Consider the following 25506-nt stretch of genomic DNA (forward strand, 5'->3'; position numbering starts at 1 on the left):
CGTTTTTACAGGAAGAAAATAAAAATAGAAGCCACGTGGTGGAGCCAAAGTACAGCTTTCTGAATTGCCTACCCTACCATGGACGCATTATTTTATGGTTTTGAACAGGCACGGAAGATTAATATGGCCACACACATTTTATTTAAAACATATTGCTTTCACTGTACAACTACAGCTGATAATGTATACTAGTCAGTAACTACTTGACTTTTTTTTAACTTCTCCAGTGTGCATACTTCTGAGTACAGTGGTAAGTTTGACTTAAAAAATATACAATTAGGTAATAAAATATGATGCATTATTATAGAATAAACAAACCGTATATTAAATAGTTGAAACACATACACTAACAACAGTTGCCTTCATAATTTAAGTACATTTTTGATGCTATTTCCTATACTTTTACAGAATTAAAATGTTGAATTCAGACCCTTTACTTATAACCTTATACCTTAGCCCATAGTATCATCTTATTTTGTAATTGCAGTTAACGTTAAATGTCCTATGATATCAATATGAGTTGGTTAATGTTTAAATATGTATTGTAATATGTATATTTATATAAAAAGGTAACATATTTTCTTAATATGACACTGTTCTTCACATTGTCAGAAAATATAAGTCAAACCTGAGAATTTATTGAAAAAAAAAAATATTAAGTAGATAAAATCCCAGCTCAAGAGCCCCTTACTTGCTTTTTCCAAAGAATTTAACGATGTTAGATTACATTTAAAAGTCCTGTCCATAAATACTTGAAAAGAACAGCAATGTTAATAGCAAAATATATTGAAAATAACTAACTTCATAACAATTAAGGAATCAACATTTGCCAACGTTAAGTACTTTATATGCATTGTGTTTAATACAATTTATCAAATATCATGAACTGATCATGTTGGTTTTAAGAAATCTTTTTCTGCAAAGTGACAGCAGTCAATTTAATTAGTAGAGTAAAAAAAACTAAAAAAAAAAAGAATATTTCCCTGTTTCAGGGTCCTGGCTGGCTTGCGAACTCGTTAACGTTATTAGTAACACCTGCGCTTCTCCTGCAATGAAAACAAGTCCAAATATCAGGTGTTTAAAATACCACCGTTTTAATTTAAGCATATCTTATACGTCTAAAGTAAAGCATGCGAACTGCGGAAATTAAGTGAACGCCGATAAAAAGGAGATGAATGATTTATTTAACATCTTTATTATGAAGTACCTTTTTTTTTTAAAAGAAATGTACAAGTGGAACCAGCACAGTGACATCTTGGCGTTTACCTTCGAAAAAACAGAAACACCATGGACGTGTGGTGCGGGTCTGAAGACATATATGAAATGATAATGTACATATTTACAGCAGAGGATCTATCAGAAAAGAAAAAGAAGTGGGCAAGCATTGACCGCAGCTAATAATACAACGGGACTGACTGGAAATAAAAACTTTTAAACAATAAAAAGCATGGATTGGTTCAATAAAGATATTTTCGAGAAGAAAAAAAAGATAACATGATAAAGGCACTGTGTTTCACACAAACTGACAACACAACAGACGCAGTTGTTCGTTTTGTCCATCGAATCATAATCACAAGAAACAACTCTTTAACAAATGTCGTCATTCAACCGTCCCTGGGCGTTCTAACACAACGGATAAAATATATCAGAGGGGCCGTAGCAGTTCGCACATAAACAATAAAACAAAATAGATAAATTCAACTCATCATCAGGAAAACATTCCTTATAAAGAACATGCTTGGTGATTATTAAAATTACACTTTTTTTTTTATAAACAAATACATATCTAAATTTTAAATTTCATATTGAAGGCATAATGGGTTGAAGTGAGGACAAATATGTTTTTTCTTCTTCTCCTCGATCCTATGTTTCCCTTACCGGGCCGAAACCCAGGACAAATTGTATTTGACGTTCCTGCGAGACGAACAGCAGGAGCTCTCTGTTGAACACATTCAATGAACTACCAGCATAGATAACACAAAACACTCATTTCGGGGCCGACAGTCCGAGATCACTGACTGAAGACTCGACATGATTACGGGACCAAAAGAAAGGGGGTTTGGGGTTTCCTTTGAGGACATGGTGGGTAAAAGTTTAAAATTAAAAAGTCTAATTACATTCAGCTTACATAGCTGCTGTGTGATAAGTGCACTCTCTGCGCGGTGCTTTGCGACGTTCTCGACTGCAGTTCTGTGCTGTCGCGAGAGGTTTGAAGGGTTAATTTAACATTCGAGAGGAGGAGGGGGGGATACGCTCATTTCTTCTATATTTCTTGCCGAGTGTCACGCAGATACCGTTCCCATGTCTGTGTGTTCGATATGACGCTACACTCAGCAGCCGGCTAGGGTTAGCTTAGCACAAAGAGCAGCAATCTGGCCTACGAGCATCTTTAAAAAGGCTCAACTCTCGATATACAGATGAGAATTGATCAAATGAATTGGCAGAAAAGGGTTCTGAATTGTGCAGATTTGCACTGTAATTGTATCCTATGGGATAGTAAACCGCTTAAATTAATGTTTGAACGGTTGGTTGGATAAAAAAAAATGAAAATGCGACGGCGAAATTTTATTTGCAAAATAATCAGTTGTTGCAACTCTAATTTGAATAATACGCACAAAAGCCACGCTAGCCATTTGCCCTTTAACCCTCCAGTCTTTATGCTAAGCTAAGCTAAGCTAACCAACAGCCACCTGTCGCGCTAAATTTGCCAAACAGACGTGAAAGTGGCGATTCATTTTCTCGCACAACTCTCAGCAAAAAATGGGGAAACAATGTCAAACTGTTCTTTTAAGATGAGCCGCAGGTGTTGAACTCAACGTCTGACGTTTGGGAATCTGCAAGAGGGGGAAGATTCACCCCCCGTCTGCTCGTGAGTAAAGAATACATTTGATGCTCGTGGACTTGCGACTGCACAGACTAGAAAACACGCATGAAGGCATACGGGGACGCACGGTATGCTCTTTGGCTGAGTTCAGGCGGACGTGACGCGGGCTTTCACGCTCGCCAACGCGCTTCAGAATAAGCATTCGGGATCGTTAACGGCACTGGCCGGGCAGGCAGGCAGGCACCTCGACTGAGTACGGAACTACATACACAGTGGAGCACGGAAAAAAAAAAACACGACGAAGATGAGGTGACAGTGTGACCGGTTAAAAAACAACACACACACACACAACAGATACTGTGGTCGATGGTGGCACAGGCCAAGTGTGCGCTGCTCTTTTTCATGAGAATTTGTGTGTGAGCCTAGAATAAAAAAAAAGAAAAGAAAAGAAAATGCATCGCGCAGGAAAAACAGAACTACACACTCGCACGTTAACAGTACAGAAAGTGAGGTGCAGGGATGTATTATAGGAGATGGAAAAAACAAACAAAATGGCTGCCCTGAAATCACTAATGAACTAGCTTCAAAACATACACAATAATACAACATTAAGTTGAGATATAACGAAATACGGCTGCATTAATAAGTAATAGTACCTGCCTTGTACATACACAATTCAAATAAAATGAAACAAGTAGCTAGGATACTTGTCTTATCAAAAATATGTAGCTTTGGTAAACAAGTTATGTAGAGAACTGTTGTCTGAACATGTGGATGTGAGAGATCACGACACGACATCTAGAACGTTTTCGTTTTCGCTTCGAGGCCGCGAAGTCAAACGAGAGGAGAAGCAGGCTAAACGTTCCACTCCCCCGAAATCCTCCCGTCCTCTCCCCTTTGTCACCAGCTGATGAGGAAACAGAGACGGCAACAACAAAAAAAAAAAAAAAAAAAAAAAAAAAAAGGCAAGCGAGGCTCTTGAAATGGAACCAAAGCTGCTTTTCTTGAACTGTCCCCGAGCACCGATTGAATAGTTTCCGTGGTAATGTAGCAGCATCGTAATGGTCTGCGGAGGGCAGACTCCTCCGGAGCAGAAGCGGAAGACTACTTTATCCTCTCCTTCCAGCAGCCCCCCTCCCCACCCCCTTTTTTTCCTCCCACCCATCGCAGTGGAAGTGGAAGACTGGTCAGACATCAGATTTTTTTTTTTAGCATCATCAGCGCTCCTCGGATATCCCCAGTGGAGACAAGACAGGTGAAATAATTTATGTTCCTTTCTTTATTTCCTTTTTTTTCCCTCCATGTTTCTCATGGACGAGCTTCTTCGCTTTCACGAGGGTTTGATCCAGGCGGGACGCCGACGTCCAGATAGTCCATAGACATAACCGCCTCCTTTACACTCTCGGCTTCTACCAGGCAGCGCTATCTCCCTCCCGTCACACATGGCTCCTCCCATCTTCCTACTTCCTTTCACTCGTTTTATTCTTCTTCTTCGCCTCACAACTGATTTTTCTTCTTACAACACCCAATGTTCTCTTCCGAGCTCCTCTTTTTTTCCTTTCTTCCAAATGATCTTTTTTCTTCTTATTATTCTTCTTCTTCTTCCCCCCCTCGCCAAATTCTGTGTCATCTTCCTGTTCCCAAATTTCAGTCGACCTTCTCCACCTTCCCGATGATCTTCTCCTCGAAGATGGGCAGGATGGCGTCATCGTCGCGAACCTCCTCGAACACCACGCCGCAGTCAAACTCGTCGCTCACTTTCTTAAAGTAGAACCTGCGCACACACACACACACACACACACACAAAAAAAAACAGACATGCTGGATTATTTGCGAAGACAAAAAATGTCTCCTTTAATAAATGTGACATTCCCATACTGTAATACAAACTGTTCGCATGTTCTCACCTGTAATGGCCCTTTTTGGTAAGCAGCTCCTTGAACTGGCCCAAAGTCACCACTCGGCCTTTGACGGATGTTCGGTACGGGATCGGCTCTCCACAGAAGTAGTAAGCGACCGTCATGTTCTCACACACTTGGCGCTTGCCCGACTTATGCCTGAAAAGGGAGCAAAGGCCGCCGTCAAAACACTTGAATAAAAAAGATATTTTGGGGGCGAGACCGATACGAACATCTGGACGCCCACCTCTGCTTGGCCTGCTGTAGTGCGTTCCTCCTCCTCTCCTCCTCCAGTCTCCTCCTGGCCTCCTCCAGCTGGGTGAGGGGGTTGGGAGCCGGGTTGGGCGGCATGGCCGGGTCCTGGATGAACGGGTGCGAGGGCTGGACCTGGGTGGACGTCGAGCCGGGGATGGTGGAGGACACCGTGGAGGGGTTGTTACGCAGCTGGGCAGACACCCACGGGTGCACGGCTCCCGGGCGCTCCACCGACGTCGGGCGCGGCGACTCGCTACTGGGACCCGACCTCCTCGAGCTACTGGTGCTGCCACTGGACACACAATGGGAGGGGAGAGAGGAGGCGGGACGAATGTCAAAGGACTACAAAAGAGAGCTCCGCTCCGGCCAGACTATCTACAAACTATTTGTTATGTAGCTGGAAAGGACTTCCTCAATGACTGGTGCTGGTTTGTGTATCTTCTCTATGATAGGAAAGTGCTGAAATCCATCTTTTAGCAGCCACATTTTAAAGTGTGTATGCATACCAGGGCCTTCTAGAAATCTATAGATTCTCATTTGAATGTTATGTTAAAGCAGCTTTAATCAATATGTTTACACTAACGATGGATCAAAGGAATTTGCGTCACTCAAAGTGATGAACCCAACGAAAGCAACCACCAGACTCCTCCATCGACTCAGCATATAGCTCCTCTCGTGCTCATCGTTCTAGTTTTCCAGCCTGTAATATTACCGTTTTGGCATTTATTCTCAAGAGTAAAAAGAAGCTCTTTAATAGAACAAAACTGTCCACTACCTGTCCGACACGAGGCAAATTTAGAGTCCAGCTGGTGAACGCAGCGACGCATTTAGCAGCTAAAGAGCCAGATATGGAAAAACAAGCTAAAAGCAGAGTAAATACTTGACTTGTATTCATCAGATGGACACAAACGCGACTCTGTCTGCTTGATGTGTAAATAGGAAACCGTTTGCTAACAACTTTGTTCTACCTTTACAGTGATACAGTGTTGCATTTACAGTTTGTTTCTACGGACCCAACTTTGTTATCGATCTGTTGATGTTATTATACATGTTATGTAAATTATACAAACATGATTCAATGTGTTTTAATGATGAGGAATTACATAATCATGAGGCAACACGCAAAACACGACTCACCCGTGTGAGGTCTTCCTTTGTCGGTCTCCTTCCATCATCCACTGCAGGATCTTCTGGTTTCTCTCCAGATCCTCCAGTGGTACCTGGCCCTCCATGCCGCGGCCGCTCTCTTCCCCTTTGCTGGACGTCTCCGGCGTCTTCTTACAACCTCGCCGTGAGAGCGTGCTGCCTTTACTACTGCAGAACCGACAGGGGAGACGTACAGTTGAGGTAAAAAAAAAAAAAAAAAAACGGCACATGCAGCCAGAACGCCAAAGAAATGGCGGCACATTCGAGCCCACGCCAGCGTACCTGTAGCCCATGCCCTCCAGCGTGCTGGCGCCGGCCCCGTCGGCGTAGTTTCGGCTTCTCCCCGCGTACTGGCCGGCCGGGTCTCCGTTCCACGCGAGGCTGGCCTGAGACCTAGAGCCCGCCTCCTCCTGCCCTTCTCTTCCTCTGTGGTGATACGGCTGCTTGTGGTGATGCATACCTGAGACGCGCATCACAGACAGTTATTGGTAACATGCTAGCCTTCCTTTAATACATCGCACACCTAAACACCTTTGACATCCGCACTTGAAGGGGGAAAAAAAATATTCTAGGTGTCATTGCACATGATTCAACACCCCAGTGAGCCAAACTTCCCAGCATCTGTAATGGTTTTCATAAGATATTTGCTTGTCGAGAGCTTCTTCTTTACGTTAAATGATTGCCTGCTCGCCTGGAGGAAGTAAAATGCCATGATGGGCAAGTAGTGCTCGCATCTAGCAGTTGAATAAAAGCATTAAACACAATATTTTTGACGTAGCTGATGATGGAAGTAGCTCAGGACGGGCCACTCGGCTTGTGTTGCTACTGCTAGCTCACCTAGCCTCGCTGAGCTAGCCAACGTTACAGCTCAGCCGAGAATGTCGCCAATTACGCCGAGCAAAACAATAGAGATTGTTGAATAACTCCGTGAGAGGAAAAATATATATAGTCCGAAGGTACACATCCTTTCCTGGGACCAGACATCTCACCTTTGACCCCAGCGGGAGGCAGACTGTGACCCCTCCCCGGAGGGCAGATCCCCCCGTCGGGCGAACGCGACGCTTTGGGAGGACTGTGTCGACCGCCTCCTCCCAAGGTGCTGTTGGTCGCGCCCGGCGACTGGCAGCCCGGCGTTTTCATCACGCGCTGCACGTGCTCGTCCAAGATGGACTCCGGGTCGTCGTCCTGGCAATCTTCCATGGCTACCAGGCCGCCGTAAGCGGCGACCGCCGTGTTGGCCGTGGTCTCCGAGTAGCGGGCGCCATAGAGGGGCGGGAACGACGAGGGGAGGGGCAGCGGCACGCTGTGAGAGGACATGGAGGTCATCACGGAGACGTCAGCATCGTCACCTTCTTCTTCCTGTTGGCAGAAAGAAGCAAACACGTTTATATGCACGTCTATAACTGGATATACACATCCCTTTATACCTCATATTTAAATACACCTTTCACATTACACTTCAAAGTGCTGCTTTTCGTTTGTCTGTGTACATTTTAATTTGATATTCTATTGTAAAGGTGATGACAAAACCGTAATCCAAGTGTGTTTAGACAAAGACGCAGAAGCACAACGGCATAAGGCATTTTAAAAATATTCAGATCAAGGTTTGGTTAACCTTACTGGTAGACTTTAAGAGAAATTGATTAGATGCACTAAATATTTGCTGTAATTCTGAAAATAATATTATCTCAATAAGCCGTTTACATGGATATGAATATTTCACCAATATTCACATTTAAATGCAGCCGTGAATATTCAAAGAAATGCAAATTTTCTCTCCCTCATGTTGCTCCTTTATCGTTTCTTCATTGTCACCGTTCTGAAAGTTTTGCTTTGACAGCAGATGGCTGGTTTGTGTACAACACACAAAGCAAAAAATAAAAAAGGGGCAAGAGACAGCTTCTGAATACAAAGAATGTTCCTGAATCTTGAATCACGTCTGCATGTCTTAGCTGGAAAACGCTGCATGAAGAATAAGGTCAAACTCAGAAATATGCGGTTTACATCTTCACCCATATCAAATTCGTAATATTAGCATATTCTGAATAATAGAGGAACAGCAGTGTGGGTGTAAACATAGTCACCGCCTGCGCAACATGAATAAAGTCAAAGATATGATTTTATATGATCAAAATCAACCAAATCTGAATTTTGACTGTAAGAAAGTCGCCTCTGAGTTTCTGCCTCATCTTGGAGTTTGTGGAGAAAGTGAAAAATATATCATTTTTTTAAAATCACATGCCAGTGGGTCCTTCGTTTTCAATACGCCCGCCTTTGATCATCATGCATAATGTGAAAACACACCATCCAAGACACAAAGGTGTGCATCCTGGACATAGTTAAGTTGTGAAATGGCGAGATCTCTCCTTTGCGACGACAACACTTTCTCATTAAAAAAGAAAAGGTTTTCACTCCGCATACAAGTAATACTGAGGAAACAACAACATCACCATTGTGTAAATAACTGGGATGAATTACAGCTCCAACTCACAATGTCCAAATTGCATCATATCACGAGGCGCAAACACACGCGCACACACACACGTGCACAGTAACACACTCACCAGTCTAACTCTCTTCAGCCTCTCCTCGAGTCTTTCCTGAGCCTCTCTCTCTCGGAGAACCGTCTCCAGCCTGCTGATGAGCTCCGCTGCAAACCTCTCAGGCTCTATGTGGATGTCCTTTGGCATGCGGTACGTGCGCTGTGTATAGACACGAAAAAAATAAAATTGCATGCCGCAAATTAGACACAGCTGAACACATCTACAGATTAAATGCAGATGTCGTTTCAGTACATTATGAACAACTTCAGGCAGTAATAACAATACACTAATTGCAATAAAGAAAAAAAAAAAACGGTGTAAAGCTCATAACGGCATCAACATCTACACACATACCTTTCCGCTAGGTGTTGTCTGCTACAGTAATAATTTACAACACAACAGCCACATCGGTAAACACGGCCTCGCTGATATTTTTTGAATTAGGTCACCGGGGGTCGAGGTACCGCTACGCTACACGAATACAGATACGAGTGAGTGTCTGTGGAACTCACAGGTATATGAGGTAGGGGCACACGTCCATTGGCTTTGGCACTTTCATGCATCTCTTTGCGATGCTGCTTCCGATATCTGTATGGAGGAATACCATCTCTGCACACACACACACAGATAAACATAAATTAAACACAGACCTGGATTAGCTATTTAATTTTGTAAACCCGCGTTGTCGGAAACCCCTGCGGTGGTTGTGGGGGTTTCGACCGGCGCGTACTCACACGCTGCTGTCGGGCAGTGACAGTGTGTCGGCGTCGCTCGACATGCTCTGCTGCTCGCTGTCGTTGGCGCTGGTCGCTGGAGCGCGAGCGTAGCCCATGTTTGCGTAGTACGGGTTTACCGGCTCCCTGTAGGGCCTGAGGACGAGAGAGGAGGTTATAATGAGGACGGCTCACGTTCAAATGTTGCCGCTGGTGCGCATTCATGCACGCGCAGGGGGCGAGGGAGCGCCAGCGTGCAGGAAGGGGTAGTTTGTGAAGTCTGAGGGGGTTTTTCTTCCAGGACATTGAACACGATTTCCTCGACACGCCTCACGGCTTCTCGTGTTCGATTGCTTCTAAATCTAACTAAATGTTTGTCTTCAATATTTAGATAATTAATCATTTTAACACAATTTAAAAGAGCAGTGAAAACAATTAAATTCTATAAAGACAACAATTTTTTGAAATGTCAAAATAGCCCTCTAACCTTTTTATGCAAATGTGCAATTAGTGTTGATTATAATTATATTATAGTCAACGAGCAATACATTTGTCAGTGTTCGCTATATTAACCGAGAAGCAGAGTTGTCTGCATCACTACCGCGGCAGTATACCCAAATGAATAGAGCGGTACATAAAATACATCTTTGTCCATATCATCGTCCTCTGCACACAGGTTTCGAGATGCCATTTGCACCGTTTGAAAGCGTAGATTATTTGCAATAAAAGCGATGAGAACAAGGAAGCTCCGTTTCTAAAACGGGATCTAGAGAACGGCCCCCGGGCTTCCCAGAGATGGAGACTGGGAGTCAAAGCTGAAATAGCTGCCTGCAGTTCTTCCTTGCATCTAACTAGGTCGCAGTCGGGGTCAAATGACGCCGCCGGGTGCGCGAAGAACAATTGCAAACGTTCTCTGTCAATATAGCACGCCCTGGGGAATTTATAGCTTCAATCGACTACATTTACCATCAACACTGGTTGGAAATTAACATAAAAAACATTCCCTTCAAGTGAAGAAGCAGACTTTTCCTGTGATGAAATGTACTTAAATATTTTTCATCATATTAATTATTGTAAAAAAAAATTTAAAAAAAAGGTTTTCAAGAACGTTGCATTCGTGCCAATTCATTAAAAGTGAAATGTGTATAGAAGAAAATAATGTTATCGTTATAAATGCTTCAATATCACACATCGTGAGGGGAAATAATATTCAGACACCACAGTCTTCCTTAGTAACCTTGACACACACACACACACACACACACACACACACCTGTACTCTCTGCTGTCTGGCCTCCTCCTGTTGGTCGAGGTTCTATGCGGCGCCGTCATCAGCAGGCTCTGAGTCAGCCGATCAGCTGGTGTGTCTCCACACTCCTCCTCGTCCTCCTTCTCTTCCTCCCCCTCCCTCACACCTCCTCCACACCTAAAAAAATCAGATTAAATTAGATCAGAAACATCGGGAACTGTCTCCTACTTCACACGTTAGGAGAATCTTCCGACGTTGCGTTGGTGCTCCGCTGAGCAACTCGGGAAAAAGTCAGTGGGATTTATTGTTGAATTATTTTCAGATGACAGGCCTCGGATCCTGTGCAATACACGACATTACTTCTGCATCGTCTCACCTCCACTCCTCATCCTCGGCGAGTGTTGGTAGGTACCCAGGCACAGGCTTGGCCAGCCCCGATGAAGGGCTCTGATCACTGGGGTTGGGCTTGGGGCTCTCTCCTCCTGTACGCGTGTACTCCAAGTACAGATCCGACTTCAGAAATAAAGGGTAGGTGTTCTCCTCCATCATGCCCTGGATCTCTGTCTGGGCCTGCAACGAACAAACAAACGCAGCAGTCAATAGGGCTGAGTAGCAGAAAAACATTTTAAAAATAGGATGCCAGTAAAATGACACTTCATTCGATGTAAATGGAAGATGTGCATGTCCCACTGACTAGCGATTACCGCTGATAAAGCCATCCTCCAAGCCATGACGGCGGGACTCATCACAAAAAGCGACTGAAGTTGTTATTAAAATTTTTTTGGTCAATACCTTAAAAAAAGGCACCGCGTTTTGACACACAGGCCTAGTGGTCACATATATGTACAAAGCTAAATGATGCCCAAGGAAGTTACTTCCATTTCACACATTGCTTTATCACTAAGTTAGGTCCACCAAAGGTTTCAACCTTTTTTGGACTCGCAACTATGCTCTTGGTTTAGGTTAAACAGTTCCAACAATGCTTAGCATTTAAAAACAACACATTTTACGGGGATTACTATACGGGGTTTAGACTCATCCACTCCGAAACAACACAATGACACAGAGTAAAACGCATATTTATACAGCTAGCGAGTTACACTTAAACCACACTGACATATGAAGGTGCGTTATGCCCGCATGAAAGTCAATCTCTCGATAGACCTCATGACCGGGTTTGAACGCAAGTCGCACAGGTACATGTATGCGTTTTAATTAGGGACGGAAATTACATGTATTGACATTCAAACGGCATTTAACTGACTCCCAGAATCTTCCCCCAAAAAAAATTTAGCTAAATTAAAAAGCAAGACAGCACGCGCTAAAAGGTTGGCTGCAGTGAGAACAAGCTAGCCTCATTTTTGTTCATTGTGGTAATGACCTAATCTCATTCTGTGAAATGTAGTTGATCAGCAGTGATGTGTGAGGAACTACAGTACGGGACCCGAGTCTCTGTTAACAAGTCCCAAGGGCGTGCGGTCTGGAAACATAGACCACTGAAGACCGAAAGCATGAAAGAGATCAAGGGGCAAAAGAGGGCACAGGTGGGCGAGAAACTAACCTGAAACTAAACCTCAGTGTAATTTGGTCTTTTGCTGTGGTTTACTTACTAAAGCGAGAAAATAAAACACGTTAACGTGGACATCTGGGCTTTGGCAGAGACGACTGTGGAACTGAAGATGCAAACTTTCCTTGTCCCATATTTTAAAAAAAATACTATTCAAACTTTTTTGCAACCACAAAACATATATTCAGGAACCCAGGGACCTTTTACTCCGGTACTATTACTGCATTTTGACTGCAGGAAGGAACCCATGGCTTCATAGACATAGGTCAGAAACACTTGGCCCCCCAACTGTGTACTGGGGAGATGTGAGAAAAGTTGTGAGGGGGGAAAAAAAGACACGGTTCTCAGCACCAGTATGCAGACGGCGCTGCCATCAGATCATATGTGGTTCTTTTGGGGTGATATATTATATATTATTATTATTATATTACCCAGCAACACTGTTTTGCATTAGTCATAGACAACCAATCAATCAATGTGGCTTAACGTGACCATTTCACAGAACTGAGACAGCCTGTGCGAAAGCTATGACAATGCCCACATGCCAGTGTAATCCAACATGCACTGCCATTAATGGGAACATTTACAAACAGTGTTTTAATTACCTGTTCAAACATGGCAGGGTCTGGATGCGGCTTTCCAACACAGTCTCTGATGAAACTCTTGGTGGCCGCTTTGATCTGCCTGGAGACGATCCCACTTCCGTCTACAATGTACTTCCTGTAGATGGCCTTGGCCAGCTTTGCCCTCTTCTCCTGGCTCGTCTTCCTGAACCCCGAGCAAGCGAACCAGAAGTCCAAGAGGTCCGCGCAGCCTTCCTGGCAGAGGAAGTTTCGGAACAGCTGGATGCCTTCCTGGTCGTCCAGGAGAGAGTGAAGCGACTCGGCCCACTTCAGGTAAGGTGGAGTTGGCGAGGCCGAGCCCTCGGGTTCATACCCCAAGTCCAGATCCGGGCGACGCGGGGTCGCCGACGACGAAGAGGGCGTGTAGCTCGATAGATCCCCCATTTTAGAAGACGAGGACGACGGAGGATAGCCAAGGGTTTGGGAAAGGGTGTTCGGACGGGTGCTGGCTGACTGGACTGGGGGGTCCAAATCAGAACCCTCCTCACCAGGAACTGGGGGTCGCGGAGCATCCTCGGTAAAATGGGTAGGGCCGCTCAGAGAGGCCACAACGCAACCGCCGCCGCCCCTGTACCCAATCCCATGTAATTCTCTGACAACACTCATGTCTCTGATTGCAGAAGGGAGAGGTCAGACGTTCCCCTCTAGCAATAATTTTGCTGGCAAACAATTCACCCTACAAAAAGGAAACAAGAAAAAGACGTTAGCGAGGGAGGCGACACCAACGAAATACACATTGTGACCACAGATAAGTAGATATAAAAAGGGGACTGACTCATCTCTCAACCCCTTAGCTCGGTCAGACACACACACATGTACACAGCAGTATCATCAAGCAACACAATTAGATGGTGAGCAGAACAGACACGTAAAAATAGAACCGAACAGGATGTAAACAAGTGTGGGTGAGAACGAGGAGAAGAGCCATTAAAAACTGAAAATATTGGTGGAATGCTAATAAGGGATGTCATTTTGGTGTATATGTTATTTATAACGTCAGCTACTTGCAGCCAAGACTCTCCAGGCAGGACACACACACACAAACTATTTTCGTGCGTAAATATCCAAGCTGAAGTTCACCATATAGTTGTTTTTCCTCAGTCAGTTCAAGCGTTAGCTTTAAAACGCTCGCGCTCACAGTTGTCAAAACAAAAAGTGTAGCCGGGCTCTTTATTTCCCCCTCCCGAAGAACCAACTAAAGTGAACAAGCTAACCCCAGCTAGCCAGCCTTGCAGCAGTGCCACCACCAATGCCAGTGCTTTGAAGTGGGAATCTCATTCATCTTGGCCTGCAAAAGACGGTGGGGGATGGGTAACGTTACAGAAACAAACTCCACAACCACACAAGACGGGCCTGCGTGCGAAAAAAAACACACACTCCCGACGAGTACACGTACTTCGTGAGTGTACTCGTGCCGGGGGCAAACTCCCGCAGAAGCAACGGCAACTTTACCAACTGATTAACGCCGACGAAATCGGCCGATGTGAGATCAAACAAAACAAGAAAGCGAGGGCACGTTTTCCACTCTGCTGGCTCGGTGCGCTAGCTAGTTTTTCGGGGGGGTGGGGGTGGGGGGTTAGCTCGGGAGCTAAAAGCTAGTTACGTTAACGTCCCGTGTTTTCCACACAAAGTGTCCGTCCTTACCGTCTCTGTGAGCCCGATCCCCGTAATCCGCTGCATTGGGGATAGTGGCGCGAACTGGGTGCCCCGAAACGCAGCATATGGAAAGCTTTCCGGTATTAAATATTAACGAAAATGACCCGTCGACTGCCCCTTCAACTCCCCATGGTGGCTGGTTTCTGAGCAATAATACAGCGCGAGCGAATGCGTGCGTGCGCGCGCCGATGACGACGTGCGGCGTGAAGCGCGTTCGTAAAACTACAACGGCTAGAAGAGACACACGTGACCCGTCGACCAGCGGCGGTGGTTCAGTATTTCCATTATTTACTGCAGTAAAAATTACTCATAAAACCCACAATGCACAAGGACTCCATTATGAGCAAAATGCATGTATTTAACTTTAGGAAAAGTGCATTAATGCAAATGTATTAATACTCACTGTGCAGGCTAAATGCCCTTTGCCAGTGTTGCGTTATCATATATTATATTATTACTAATGTATTAACATGTAGGCAGCATTTTAATGGTGTTAGTGAGGCGTTATTGTGAAGGGGGTTTAATGTGCTGTACAACAAAGTATTATTATTATTTTTTATCTTATTCTTTTTCATATCATATTTTTGGTTTTATTCTGTTTGTCTATGTCCTTTGTAAAGCGTATTTGAGCATTTTGAAAAGCGTTATATAATAATAATAATAATAATAATAATAATAATAATAATTAATAATAATAATAATAATTTGCAAGTAACTATAGCTGCTAAATACATCTAGGGCAGTAAAAAATATAGTATTTTCTCAGGAATGCAGGTGTATCAAAAAAATCCATGTAATTAAAATACTTCAAAACTTCACAACTGTAGATATAGTAAGTTGAGTAAAAGCATGTGATTAGTTTTCATCACGGTAGTGAGCTTAACATTATATTGACAGTGTATTAAGTGAATACAGCGCGTGCTACATACAGTGATCTTTAGTTTCGAAGCCCATTTCCTAAAACAAGCGCCCACTCACATTTGTATTTAAGTTATTTATATTGTGGCCATAGTTATGTTCTGCAAATTGGTGGAAGAAGTACAGTATATGAATAAATTTACTTAGATAAAAGTAACCATACCATCATGCAAAAATAATCCATTATATGTAAAAACCCTGCATTTTAAATGTCACTTAAATACACGCGCACGCGCGCACGTACACACGCACACACACACACACACACACACACACACACACACACATGTATATGTTGTCAGATAAATGTGGAGAAAAAAAGTGCCTCCAAAGTGTCATGGTTTAGAAGTACAGCATTGCATGAGATTAAGATAAATACAAGAAGTAAAAAATACCTCATAACTGTACTTCAGTACAATAGTTAAGCAAATGCACTTAGCTACTTTGCGTCACTGTCAATATTAATTTAACTATCATATAGATAATAACGGTTCTATCTGTCGTGGTTCTATGTCCGGGTAGTGAAATCGCGCCCAACAGCGCCCCTCCCGGCACCAACAGGTCATTACATCATTTCACAACCCAAAGTGAATTGCAAACCTGCTAATAGGCTCTAATTAGTATCTTACATGATGTCTAATGAGTTGCTTATTACATTAAATGAAACGAAAACCAACAAAAAAGGCAGAGCTCGACGCAGGAGCAGCACCACATGAAAGAAACATGACCAGGTAGGTTACATCTTACTTTGCTCGGGGGCGACTATAAGCCGACTTTAAAATGCGAGACAAATCTGAGGGCGACCCACATTTCGGTGCGAAACGCCGACAAAATAGAACAAGGCGCCTCAGCAGGCATTCTCTTACCTCCGGACAGGTGTGCGGTTCACGGTGCCCACCTCCACTGCAGAGTGACTGACAGGACGGAGACAGCGCGCGCGCGGCCGCCTCCACCTGCGCATCCTGTGTGTCAGCCGCCACCGCCGGGCTGTCAGTCAGTCAGGAGCACCGGGCTGCAGCCGGTTCGTGCGTGCGTGTGTGCGTGTGCGTGTGTGTGTGTGTGTGTGTGTGTGTGTGTGTGTGTGTGTGTGTGTGTGTGTGTGTTAGTGAGAAAGAGAGTGAGAGAGACAGAGGAGAGAGAGAGAGAGAGAGAGAGAGAGAGAGAGAGAGAGAGAGAGAGAGAGAGAGAGATTAGACTACATATTACCAATATGAATGTAAGCATTTTAATACTCCTTACCGAAAAATTTAAATGCACATTTTTTCTATTTTACTGAAGAGATATCTCATCACATGCTATTCCACATGGATATTTACCTGAGAGAATGTAAGTACATGTACTGTGGTTAAGTGCAATTTTTTTGAAACAGTTGCATTTAACTTAAGTATTTACTTTAGTAAATATTGTACAGCAACAAATATGTTTATTTGATATGACTCGGCAGTACTATACTAATATGCACATTAGTACACACATATTTGAAATTGTCTTCCCATTACTTAACTATAATGTCAAAATTCACATGACAAAAAATGTATTCTATGTTAATATTAGACTTAGAGAGAAGCTATTCTGCATACTTTTGATACTTTAAGTGTATACGTTTTCTGATAATACTATATGAACGTTTATTCAAGAAACATTTTGAATTGACATGAATAAATAATCTTGCTAAAAGGTCCATTTAGTTCCTCAGCATGAGGTGAGATTTATTGTTTCCAAGGTCAGGATTAAACTTTGGACTTCAGCTGATAACGACGCTGAAATAAATCAGACTGTTTGTCCTGCATTATAAGAAAAGAATAAAACACATATTTCATAGCAAACATTACTAATAGGAGCACAAGTTGGTACAATACAAAGTCAAAACACAACCTTCTTCAGTTTCACAAGTTCAAATGGAGCTGTACAATATTACATATTTAAAAAAAGAAATACAAGCACACGTTTTCTAGACTTCTCAATCAGACCCTGATGTGCACAAAGTGTCTCACCGTGCCTCCTGTGAGCCGCTAGCTGTCCCATGAGGAAGAGGAGGGGTCTGGTGGCTCAGGTGAGGTCCACACACCCGTCCTCATCTCTGTCCACATGGTCAGTTCTTCCATCGTCATCTGAACCTGGAGAGCAGAACAAAACAAACACAGCATTTACAAATCAAACAGAGCACCAGGCATCTTTTATTTCACATTTCAGAGAAGATCATATACGTACAATCAGAGAACAACAACATGAGGACAATGAGGTGAAATAAGAATATATATTTCGATCTTTTTTAATAACATGACAGCTTAAAATGTGCGTAATGTTTCCTTTATTGGTTTAATCATATCCCCATTATACTATTATAACATTACATTATTATAAATATCTCCTGAAAGCCCAAAGTCCTCCCAAAACATCTCATATTGGTGATTTTTGCACGGTTACAGATGCCGTCATTTGAGCCTCAAACTATTTAAATTGTCTCTGCAGTCGACGGGTGTGACGTTGTTCACAGGAGCGTTGCGGCGGGCGGCGATGAAGACAGACGATGTTTGACGATGAACTATTTTCCTGTAGTGCGTTTGATTGGCAGCAGACTTTACATGCTGAGCTAAACAAGCCTCATTATGGAAATGTATTCATATCACTTTGGCTTGTGTTACAGTCAACAAACACACACACACACACACACAGGCTCCTGCAGCAACAGGCTGGTGTTGTTGTGGTTGCTGCAGTGCCCCCAGAGACAATGAGCAGAGCGGGGAGGGCGACAAAGAGAGAATACTGAGGAAGATGAACTTGACCTTTATGATGTCTTGGTGAGGAAGGGTTGGGGGGCATGTTGGTACTTATGAATCTATAATGAATCTCGACTGTGTGTGTGTGTGTGTGTGTGTGTGTGTGTGTGTGTGTGTGTGTGTGTGTGTGTGTGTGTGTGTGTGAGAAAGAGTAGAGGTCTGAGCTCTTAGCTGAAGAAAGGTCATCACACAGGGGGAGACACTAATGCACCTGGCCGCATCCTCCTCTCTCTCTCTCTCTCTCTCTCTCTCTCTCTCTCTCTCTCTCTCTCTCTCTCTCTCTCTGTGTGTGAATCTAATAGCGCTTGGCCACGTGTTGAAGTACTCTCACTGTCTTACAGAGTTAAGGAGATGGTTCCTGATTTTTCTTGAAGTGGGGGTTGTGTGATGTACTTATCCACAGGCAGTGTCTTACCTTCAGTAGATGACGAGTCAGCACGCCCTCAGTTTGAAGGAACAGAACAGGAGCAAAGTGATGCTCTGAGCGGGTTTCAGACATCCTAAAAGAAAGGGCTCACCGGTAGAAAATCCCTTTAAGAGTATGCTATAATCAGAATATTTTCCTCACTTTTTCTGCTGTCAGACAGACGGTGACCTGAGCTAAAAGGGAAACTTGTAGCTCAACTCTCTCTTCAGAGACACAGACCCCGTCAACAAAAACAATGTTGATAGAATTCCTAGTTAGTTATCCGTTGGAAATTAATCTAAATGTAGCGGACACATGGAGGCCTTTCTTTTCGGAGGCTAAAAGAGTTTTTTTCAGCTGCCTCGTGCTTTGCTCCGGTGCCTGTACTCATGTCTGTAGTGCATCTGCAGGTAATACACAGACTACGGATAAGTATCTCACAGCCCCCACTGCAAATAATCAGAACTACACCTTTTGAAGAGAAGGTCCATGACACTCACACGCTTAGCTTAGCATTAGTCCGTCCAAACTAAAGTAACACAACTCCATCAGCACATCCAAAGCTCCATCGTTATATCTCATTTAATGCGTACAAACTGAAACAAAACGCCCTGTTGTAGTTTTGAATAGAATGTGGTTTTAATGTCGGAATTACTAAATATATTTTAATGATGACATATTACTTTTGAGTTAGAGCTTTTTAATTAGGAGGTTTATTTTTCCCGGATGCAGCAGAATCTCTGTGACGTTTGTTTATCTTTTACGGTTGGTATATTTTATATATTCACCATGAAGACAACACACTGTACATTCTGCAGCGATTGTTCCACCATCATTTTTCATACAGTCGGAGCTCATCGTCTCCGGGTGTCTTGTACTTCCTCGCGGCGTTGACACTTTGACCTGCATGTCATAGGATTAAGCACAGGTGTCCAGAAGCACATTAAAGATGGCTCCTTGCAATTCAAACGACCCCGTGAACCACAAGTGAGTGACAGTGAGCGCGACACCAGAAGGCTGAAACTCAGAGAATATAATCACAGCAAATCTATCTATCTATCTATCTATCTATCTATCTATCTATCTATCTATCTATCTATCTATCTATCTATCTATCTATCTATCTATCTATCTATCTATCTATCTATCTATCTATCTATCTATCTATCTATCTATCAGTTGCAGCTGGTACTGATTAGTTATAATGTCAATAAAGGATCCATATCCAGCGACAGATGACCCTCGCGTGCTAGTTTGAACTATTTGCACAACTATTTGTCTCAATAAGAAGACAAAGAGCCCCAAAATAGATACTCTTCAAATATTGTCAAGTATGTGATGTGAAAACAACCATTTCCAGTGAAGATAAAATTGGATTATTAATTCTTAAAATTGAGGCAGCCCCCATAGACGACTGAGACGGAGGTTTTTTTGTCAGTGTGCTGGTCCAGCTCAGGGGTCCCTTTGTTCCAGCTGCCACAGCAGATTTGGGCGTCTGTACGGAGGCCTGTCAGAAACAGGCTTATCTCTTGGGGGCCTCCCGGCACAAAGACCCATTTAGATGCTCACGGAGAGAGTGAAATCTTCATTATATACCTCTTGAAAGAGGGACGGACCTCTGCTCTTTAAGATGATTAATTGGAGACAAGTATTTCTGCGTGCGTAATCTAGTACAGTGGATCTTTTTATTATGTTCGACTTGGAGGGAATTCGATGATATCGATGCTTCAGGTCTGTTCACTTTAAAAGTAGACACTGTCACAGAGCTTAGAAGGACGTTGAGAGCTTATCGCCTCTTTTTTATCCCTCAGTTTCTTCTTTTTCTTACTAATACTAAAGTACTAATGAACATACCCACCGAGGGATAGACTATAGGTGAACTAAAGCGACCACAACGTCAAGCATTTCCATGCGTACATTTTCCATTCATGTATCTCTATATTTTCCATCCATCCCTCTATCCACCTATCCATCCATCTGCTGGCCTTTTCCCAGCCATGCCTGTAGTAAGAGTGTCAGTATATCTGCCATGGCGTCCTGCTGATGTGTATTGTGATGGAGCTGAATACTCCAGCTACCAATATGGCCTGCACCAATACTGGATTAGCCACAGTGGATTAGCTGCCTGCCCTCCTGCTGCTTATTCAAATATTGTTTCACGTATTGTCATCATCGGGTGCAGAGCTGTGGCCCAGTAGCCTTCAAGCTACCCAATATTCTCAAAGAGAGAAAAAAAAAAAGAAAAGAAAGTCTTTTGCTTTTCCATTGCGCCACAAAAGCGACTGATTTCATTTTTCTTTCAGCGAACGCGAAATTTGGACCACTGAAGCTAACGTCGACGGGTTTTGGGAGAGCGTCTGCAGCCCGTTGGAAAGATGATGGAAAGCAAAACCCAACCAGGGCCAAAATCAGGCATGAAAGCGTGCCTTGATCTTTGATACATGGTGTTCTTCTTTTTTTTTTTTTCTTCTCCACTCTCCCTTTCTCTCTTTCACCCTCACACATACACTTGGGAGTCAAGGCAATTGATGTGCTGCCTTTGATGGCAAAGAGAGGCCTATATTAACGGGCAAAAAAAAAAAAGAGACCATGATGAAAGGAGCGGAGGAAAAAGAAAGAAAATGGGTAGAAGATGGTGTTATTGGAAAGAATGGCAATTCGTGATGAATGCTTGGGACGGCGTGATGGTAACCAGACATTGGGGGGCGGGGAGGGGGGACGGCGTTGAGGGGTTTTGATGGTTTCACGGCGGCGGAGGAGAGGCTAAGGTAAGACGGGGGAAAAAGCTTACCGTGCTAGCCTCGGCGGCAGTGGCGGCTGCGGTCGGCTCGGTGGTACCAGTGTGCGTCGTCGTGCCGGTGGTCATCCTGTTTGGATCGAGGGACGCGAGAGCACCTGCTGCGTCTCGCCGGGGCCCCTCCCGGTGATCCGGGGGTCTGGACGCCGGCGGACGTCCCGTAGCAGAAGCGGTCGCCATCTTTGTCCCGTTGTTGTCTTGGATATCCTTCTCCTGCGTCTTCCTCCCCTTCCCCTACTCTCTCCCCTTTGATCGTGCCTCTCTCCCCTCCCCTCGCTCCCTGCCGTATGACATCATCACGCAGCGGTATCGAACGCGGCATCAAAGAACCTCTGGGCAGGACCGTGTATCTGTCGGTCTGTGCGTTTGAAAAAAGGGGTGTAAATATGAAGCGTAAAGAGTCTCGTGACCCCCCCTCCGCCTTCTCCTCTCCCAGCAGACGCATGGTTTATTTGGCCAATGCAAAACTATACACACACACACACACACACACATGCGCACACACCCACTCCACCCATCTCTCGAGCGGCTGTATCCCGAGGCCCCCCTGCTGTGCCTGTAGCGTTTGATGATGTGTTTAACGGCTTCATTCATCCCACGGCTCGCTCCTTTCCTCCACTTCTTCTTCTTCTCACCCTCCTTATCCATCTTTTCAAGCTTTTTTTTTTGTTGCGACAAATCCAAATGTGTTCTTTAGTCAACTTTGTGGCTAAATGACAGTTAATTCCTTCTCAAACGGATCGAGCAAACACTCCTCCTGGAGTCGCCGCCCCTCCTTCCTCCCACTTTGACTCTCATCCCCTGCTCTTTCTCTCTTACCTCTTACAGCTGGTCGGTACCATTTCCAATCCTGTTAAAAGTTGTATGTCCTCTTGGAGGAGCCCTTCTGTCTGTCTGTCAGCGGCCTGAAAATCACATATACATGTTTCACTGTCACTCTCTCAATCCTCCGCGGCAGCTGTTGTCCCATCCAATGAGATCTTCCCCCTAAAGAAAACACACATAATTAGGAACAGAATGAGCTGGCTTTGAACCAACATTCATGTAACACAAACAGAATGAAGCAAATCAACTTTATTTTATAACTTTAAGCATAACGCTGATATACATTTAATTTAAAATAATTTAAAAAAACAGTATTTCAGCAATTTCTACAGAAATGGTGAAGTTGAAAAAAAGGGAATAAAGTTTTCAGGTTGGACGATGAATTGTGTAACAGATAGAAAAGTTACTTAACACTAGTTATTTTATGCATTTTAGGGAATAAAATGCATAAATGAACATTTTACCCAAACTCAAACACATCAAACCACATCACACGTGAATACTACAGTGAAAAGTAAAGATTCACTGCTGCCTGCTTGAGATGAACTAGTTTAGCTGTTGTCTTTTTCTTCATTATGACACGATTTAGCTGCATTAGCTCAATTTAGTACAAACTGACCTACCAGTGACTATTTGTCTTAACTTCCTATTAGCTTAAGCTCGGCCGTTTTGTTTTTAGCTTTATTTTGTTAAATATATCAAATAATATGTATAATAAATGAATATATACACATTTTAAATGTAGTTTTTGCAGAATTTTATATCCTATAATGATTTTTTCATATTTTTTTATAAGGTAAAACCGATGTATTTCTTATGAAAAGCTGAAGAAGTGAGGACGTACTAGCACCGTAGCTCACAGTGTTTACCTGAGAGTAGTAATATTAAACTTCGTGGCCACTTTAATAGGTACACCTTTGCATTTTAATGCAGCCCAAAGCGACAGCCTGAACATAGATTCTCTCTTCAAGATGTCCATCAGGGTTAGTTTTTTGGTGACACTCTCAGAAATGTATTAATGAAATAATATGTTTTATTATAAATTACATTATATTATCATGTGTGTACTTGGAAAGGACAAAGATTACATGAACTCACCTAATAAACATAGAATTAAATTGACATATTTCCGATAATGTCACCAAAACGTGCACGTAGAGGTAGACTTGCATTGTGTCGGTGAAGCTCATAAAATGGCCACTGGGTGCATGTTGCCTGTAGAAATGCTAAACTATAGCGGCTTCAATTACATCTTAAGGGTCTTGCTGTAATTCATATGCTGAGTTCTCTCTGTGTCTTCAATTTAAATAAGAGCAAATTCATTCAAAGTCTCATTGGTGAACTGTAGGGCTTTGAGCCACTTCCCCTTCGCACCGATCACCGCAAAGTAAAATGAAAGAAAAGTAATTAAAGCTTCTTTTTTTGGAGTCACACAGCTGATGTCCCAGTCTCCCACCTCCTCTGGTTCCTCTATTTCTCCCAGCTTTTCATTCACATCGCTCCTCCCCTCCCTCCCCCCCCATACACACACACACACACACACACACACACACACACACACACACACACACACACACACACACGTCCCCTCTGCTGTCTAACTAATTGTCAAGGTTCTTGTTAGCATTATGCTAAAATGCGTCTCTCTGCAGCAAAAGCCACCCGGTGATATGGAAAGCACCCTGCGCGAAGGATTATACCGCTGATGAGAGTGAGTGAGTAGATGTGGGCGGTGTGTGTGTGTGTGTGTGTGTGTGTGTGTGTGTGTGTGTGTGTGTGTGTGTGTGTGTAAGGGAATAACTGCTCCTGAATTTGAGTTGTTCACTTATGCTCTCTCTCCTCTTTGTGCCGCCTTCTCTTCAGCCCGACAGACTGTTCTCTCCAGAAAAATAAATAAATAAATGAATAAACATCCCTCCTCCTCTTGTCCACATAAACAGTGATTCACATTCAAACAGCATCTTCAGCTCAGGTATTAAGAAAACTAATTTCACAACATTAATAGACGCCCTTAAAAAACAAAATTGCCCTCTTATTTTCCTCTGCAAATTACTTCCCGTAATCCTCATCAACTAAATCCGTCTGCTGATTGCTCCCATTCTGCGGGGACAGACGGGAATGTTTGGGATAATCAATACGAGCACTCTCGGCCCTACCTGTAGGATTGTTGGAGGGTGGCGGCTAATAGCGGCGCGCTGACAGGCTGTAGAGGCTTGATAAGCATTTCTCATTATTGAACCCCATTCACACAGCTGGCTGCCACACACACACACACACACACACACACACACACACACACACACACACACACACACATACAGAGTACACACAGCATCTCTCAGAGAAATAGATGTCCTCCAAACCATATTCCAAATTGCAACAATAGATATAAATAAATAACAAAATCATTGGCGTGTGCATCTATTGACTGTGTGTGTGTGTGTGTGTGTGTGCGTGTGGGTGTGTGTGTGTGTGTGTGTGTGTGTGAGTGAGTGTTGGACAAAAGAGAAAAGCGGCTGGAAAGCTACAAACTGACACCTAGGGATGGACAAAATAACAGAAAAGCCTCCTCTATACAACCGCTCTGAAAAAAGAAAATACCAGTATGACAAAGCTTGTAATCTGGGGTCATTTTTTAGGCCGTAATTTGTTATCACACACAGCATTCAGTCAGTGTCGGTCTACTTGTGACCACTTTGCAAGATTTGACACAAGCGAATGCTGCCGTGTTTGTCGTATACTTTTTTTCAGACTTCACAATGTTGCATAAATCTTCCGTGCTGCTGACAGATGCAGACGTGCAGATATCTCAGCTTTAAGAGGGCTGACAGTCTCACATATTGTGAATATTACTGCAATATTTGGACTAAGGTATCACTTTATTTCCTCATCTGATGGTGTAACTCATGGTATTAGCACATTACTAATAGAGGGTTTGATACCATTCCCCATTTTTATTCAGCTCACATGATATATAACATGAAACTAAATTCCAAATAATTCTGATCGGTATTTTGTCATTGTAGGAATAAGAGGTGTTACTCATCACATTAACATGTAGGAGGCTCTCAGCACGTGATGACGTAATACTTTAGTGTAAAAAATGATCTGCTGTTTATGCACACAAGAGTTTGTTGAACGATAGTACACATGTGGAGTATACGATTTTACTATTTTATTTTGTTCAGAATGTAAAATGAATGTATTTATTGGTTTTAAAAGCAATAACTTGGTGGGAAAAGTATGGAAGCCCATTTTCGCCACACACAAAATTAAAAAAAAAAAAAATAAGGACCAAAAAAGAAT

General features: G+C 43.2%; 1 protein-coding gene across 1 annotated transcript; it reads right to left on the minus strand.

Moving 5' to 3' along the window:
- Positions 1-4085: 4085 nt before the first annotated feature.
- LOC137792927 (axin-1-like) lies at positions 4086-14641 on the minus strand. Its single transcript, XM_068588744.1, has 13 exons — positions 14463-14641; positions 12801-13494; positions 11005-11198; positions 10653-10805; positions 9401-9535; positions 9179-9275; positions 8688-8825; positions 7113-7482; positions 6406-6583; positions 6115-6291; positions 4970-5269; positions 4732-4881; positions 4086-4598 (listed from the first exon to the last, which is right to left on the minus strand). The coding sequence occupies exons 2-13, from the start codon at positions 13422-13424 to the stop codon at positions 4472-4474; spliced, it is 2643 nt and encodes an 880-aa protein (XP_068444845.1). The 5' UTR covers positions 13425-13494; positions 14463-14641; the 3' UTR covers positions 4086-4471.
- Positions 14642-25506: the final 10865 nt, after the last annotated feature.

Source organism: Clinocottus analis, unplaced genomic scaffold (genome assembly GCF_023055335.1).
Source record: "Clinocottus analis isolate CAN_PGR_092001 unplaced genomic scaffold, fCliAna1.0.p SCAF_22, whole genome shotgun sequence".
Taxonomy (NCBI): domain Eukaryota; kingdom Metazoa; phylum Chordata; class Actinopteri; order Perciformes; family Cottidae; genus Clinocottus; species Clinocottus analis.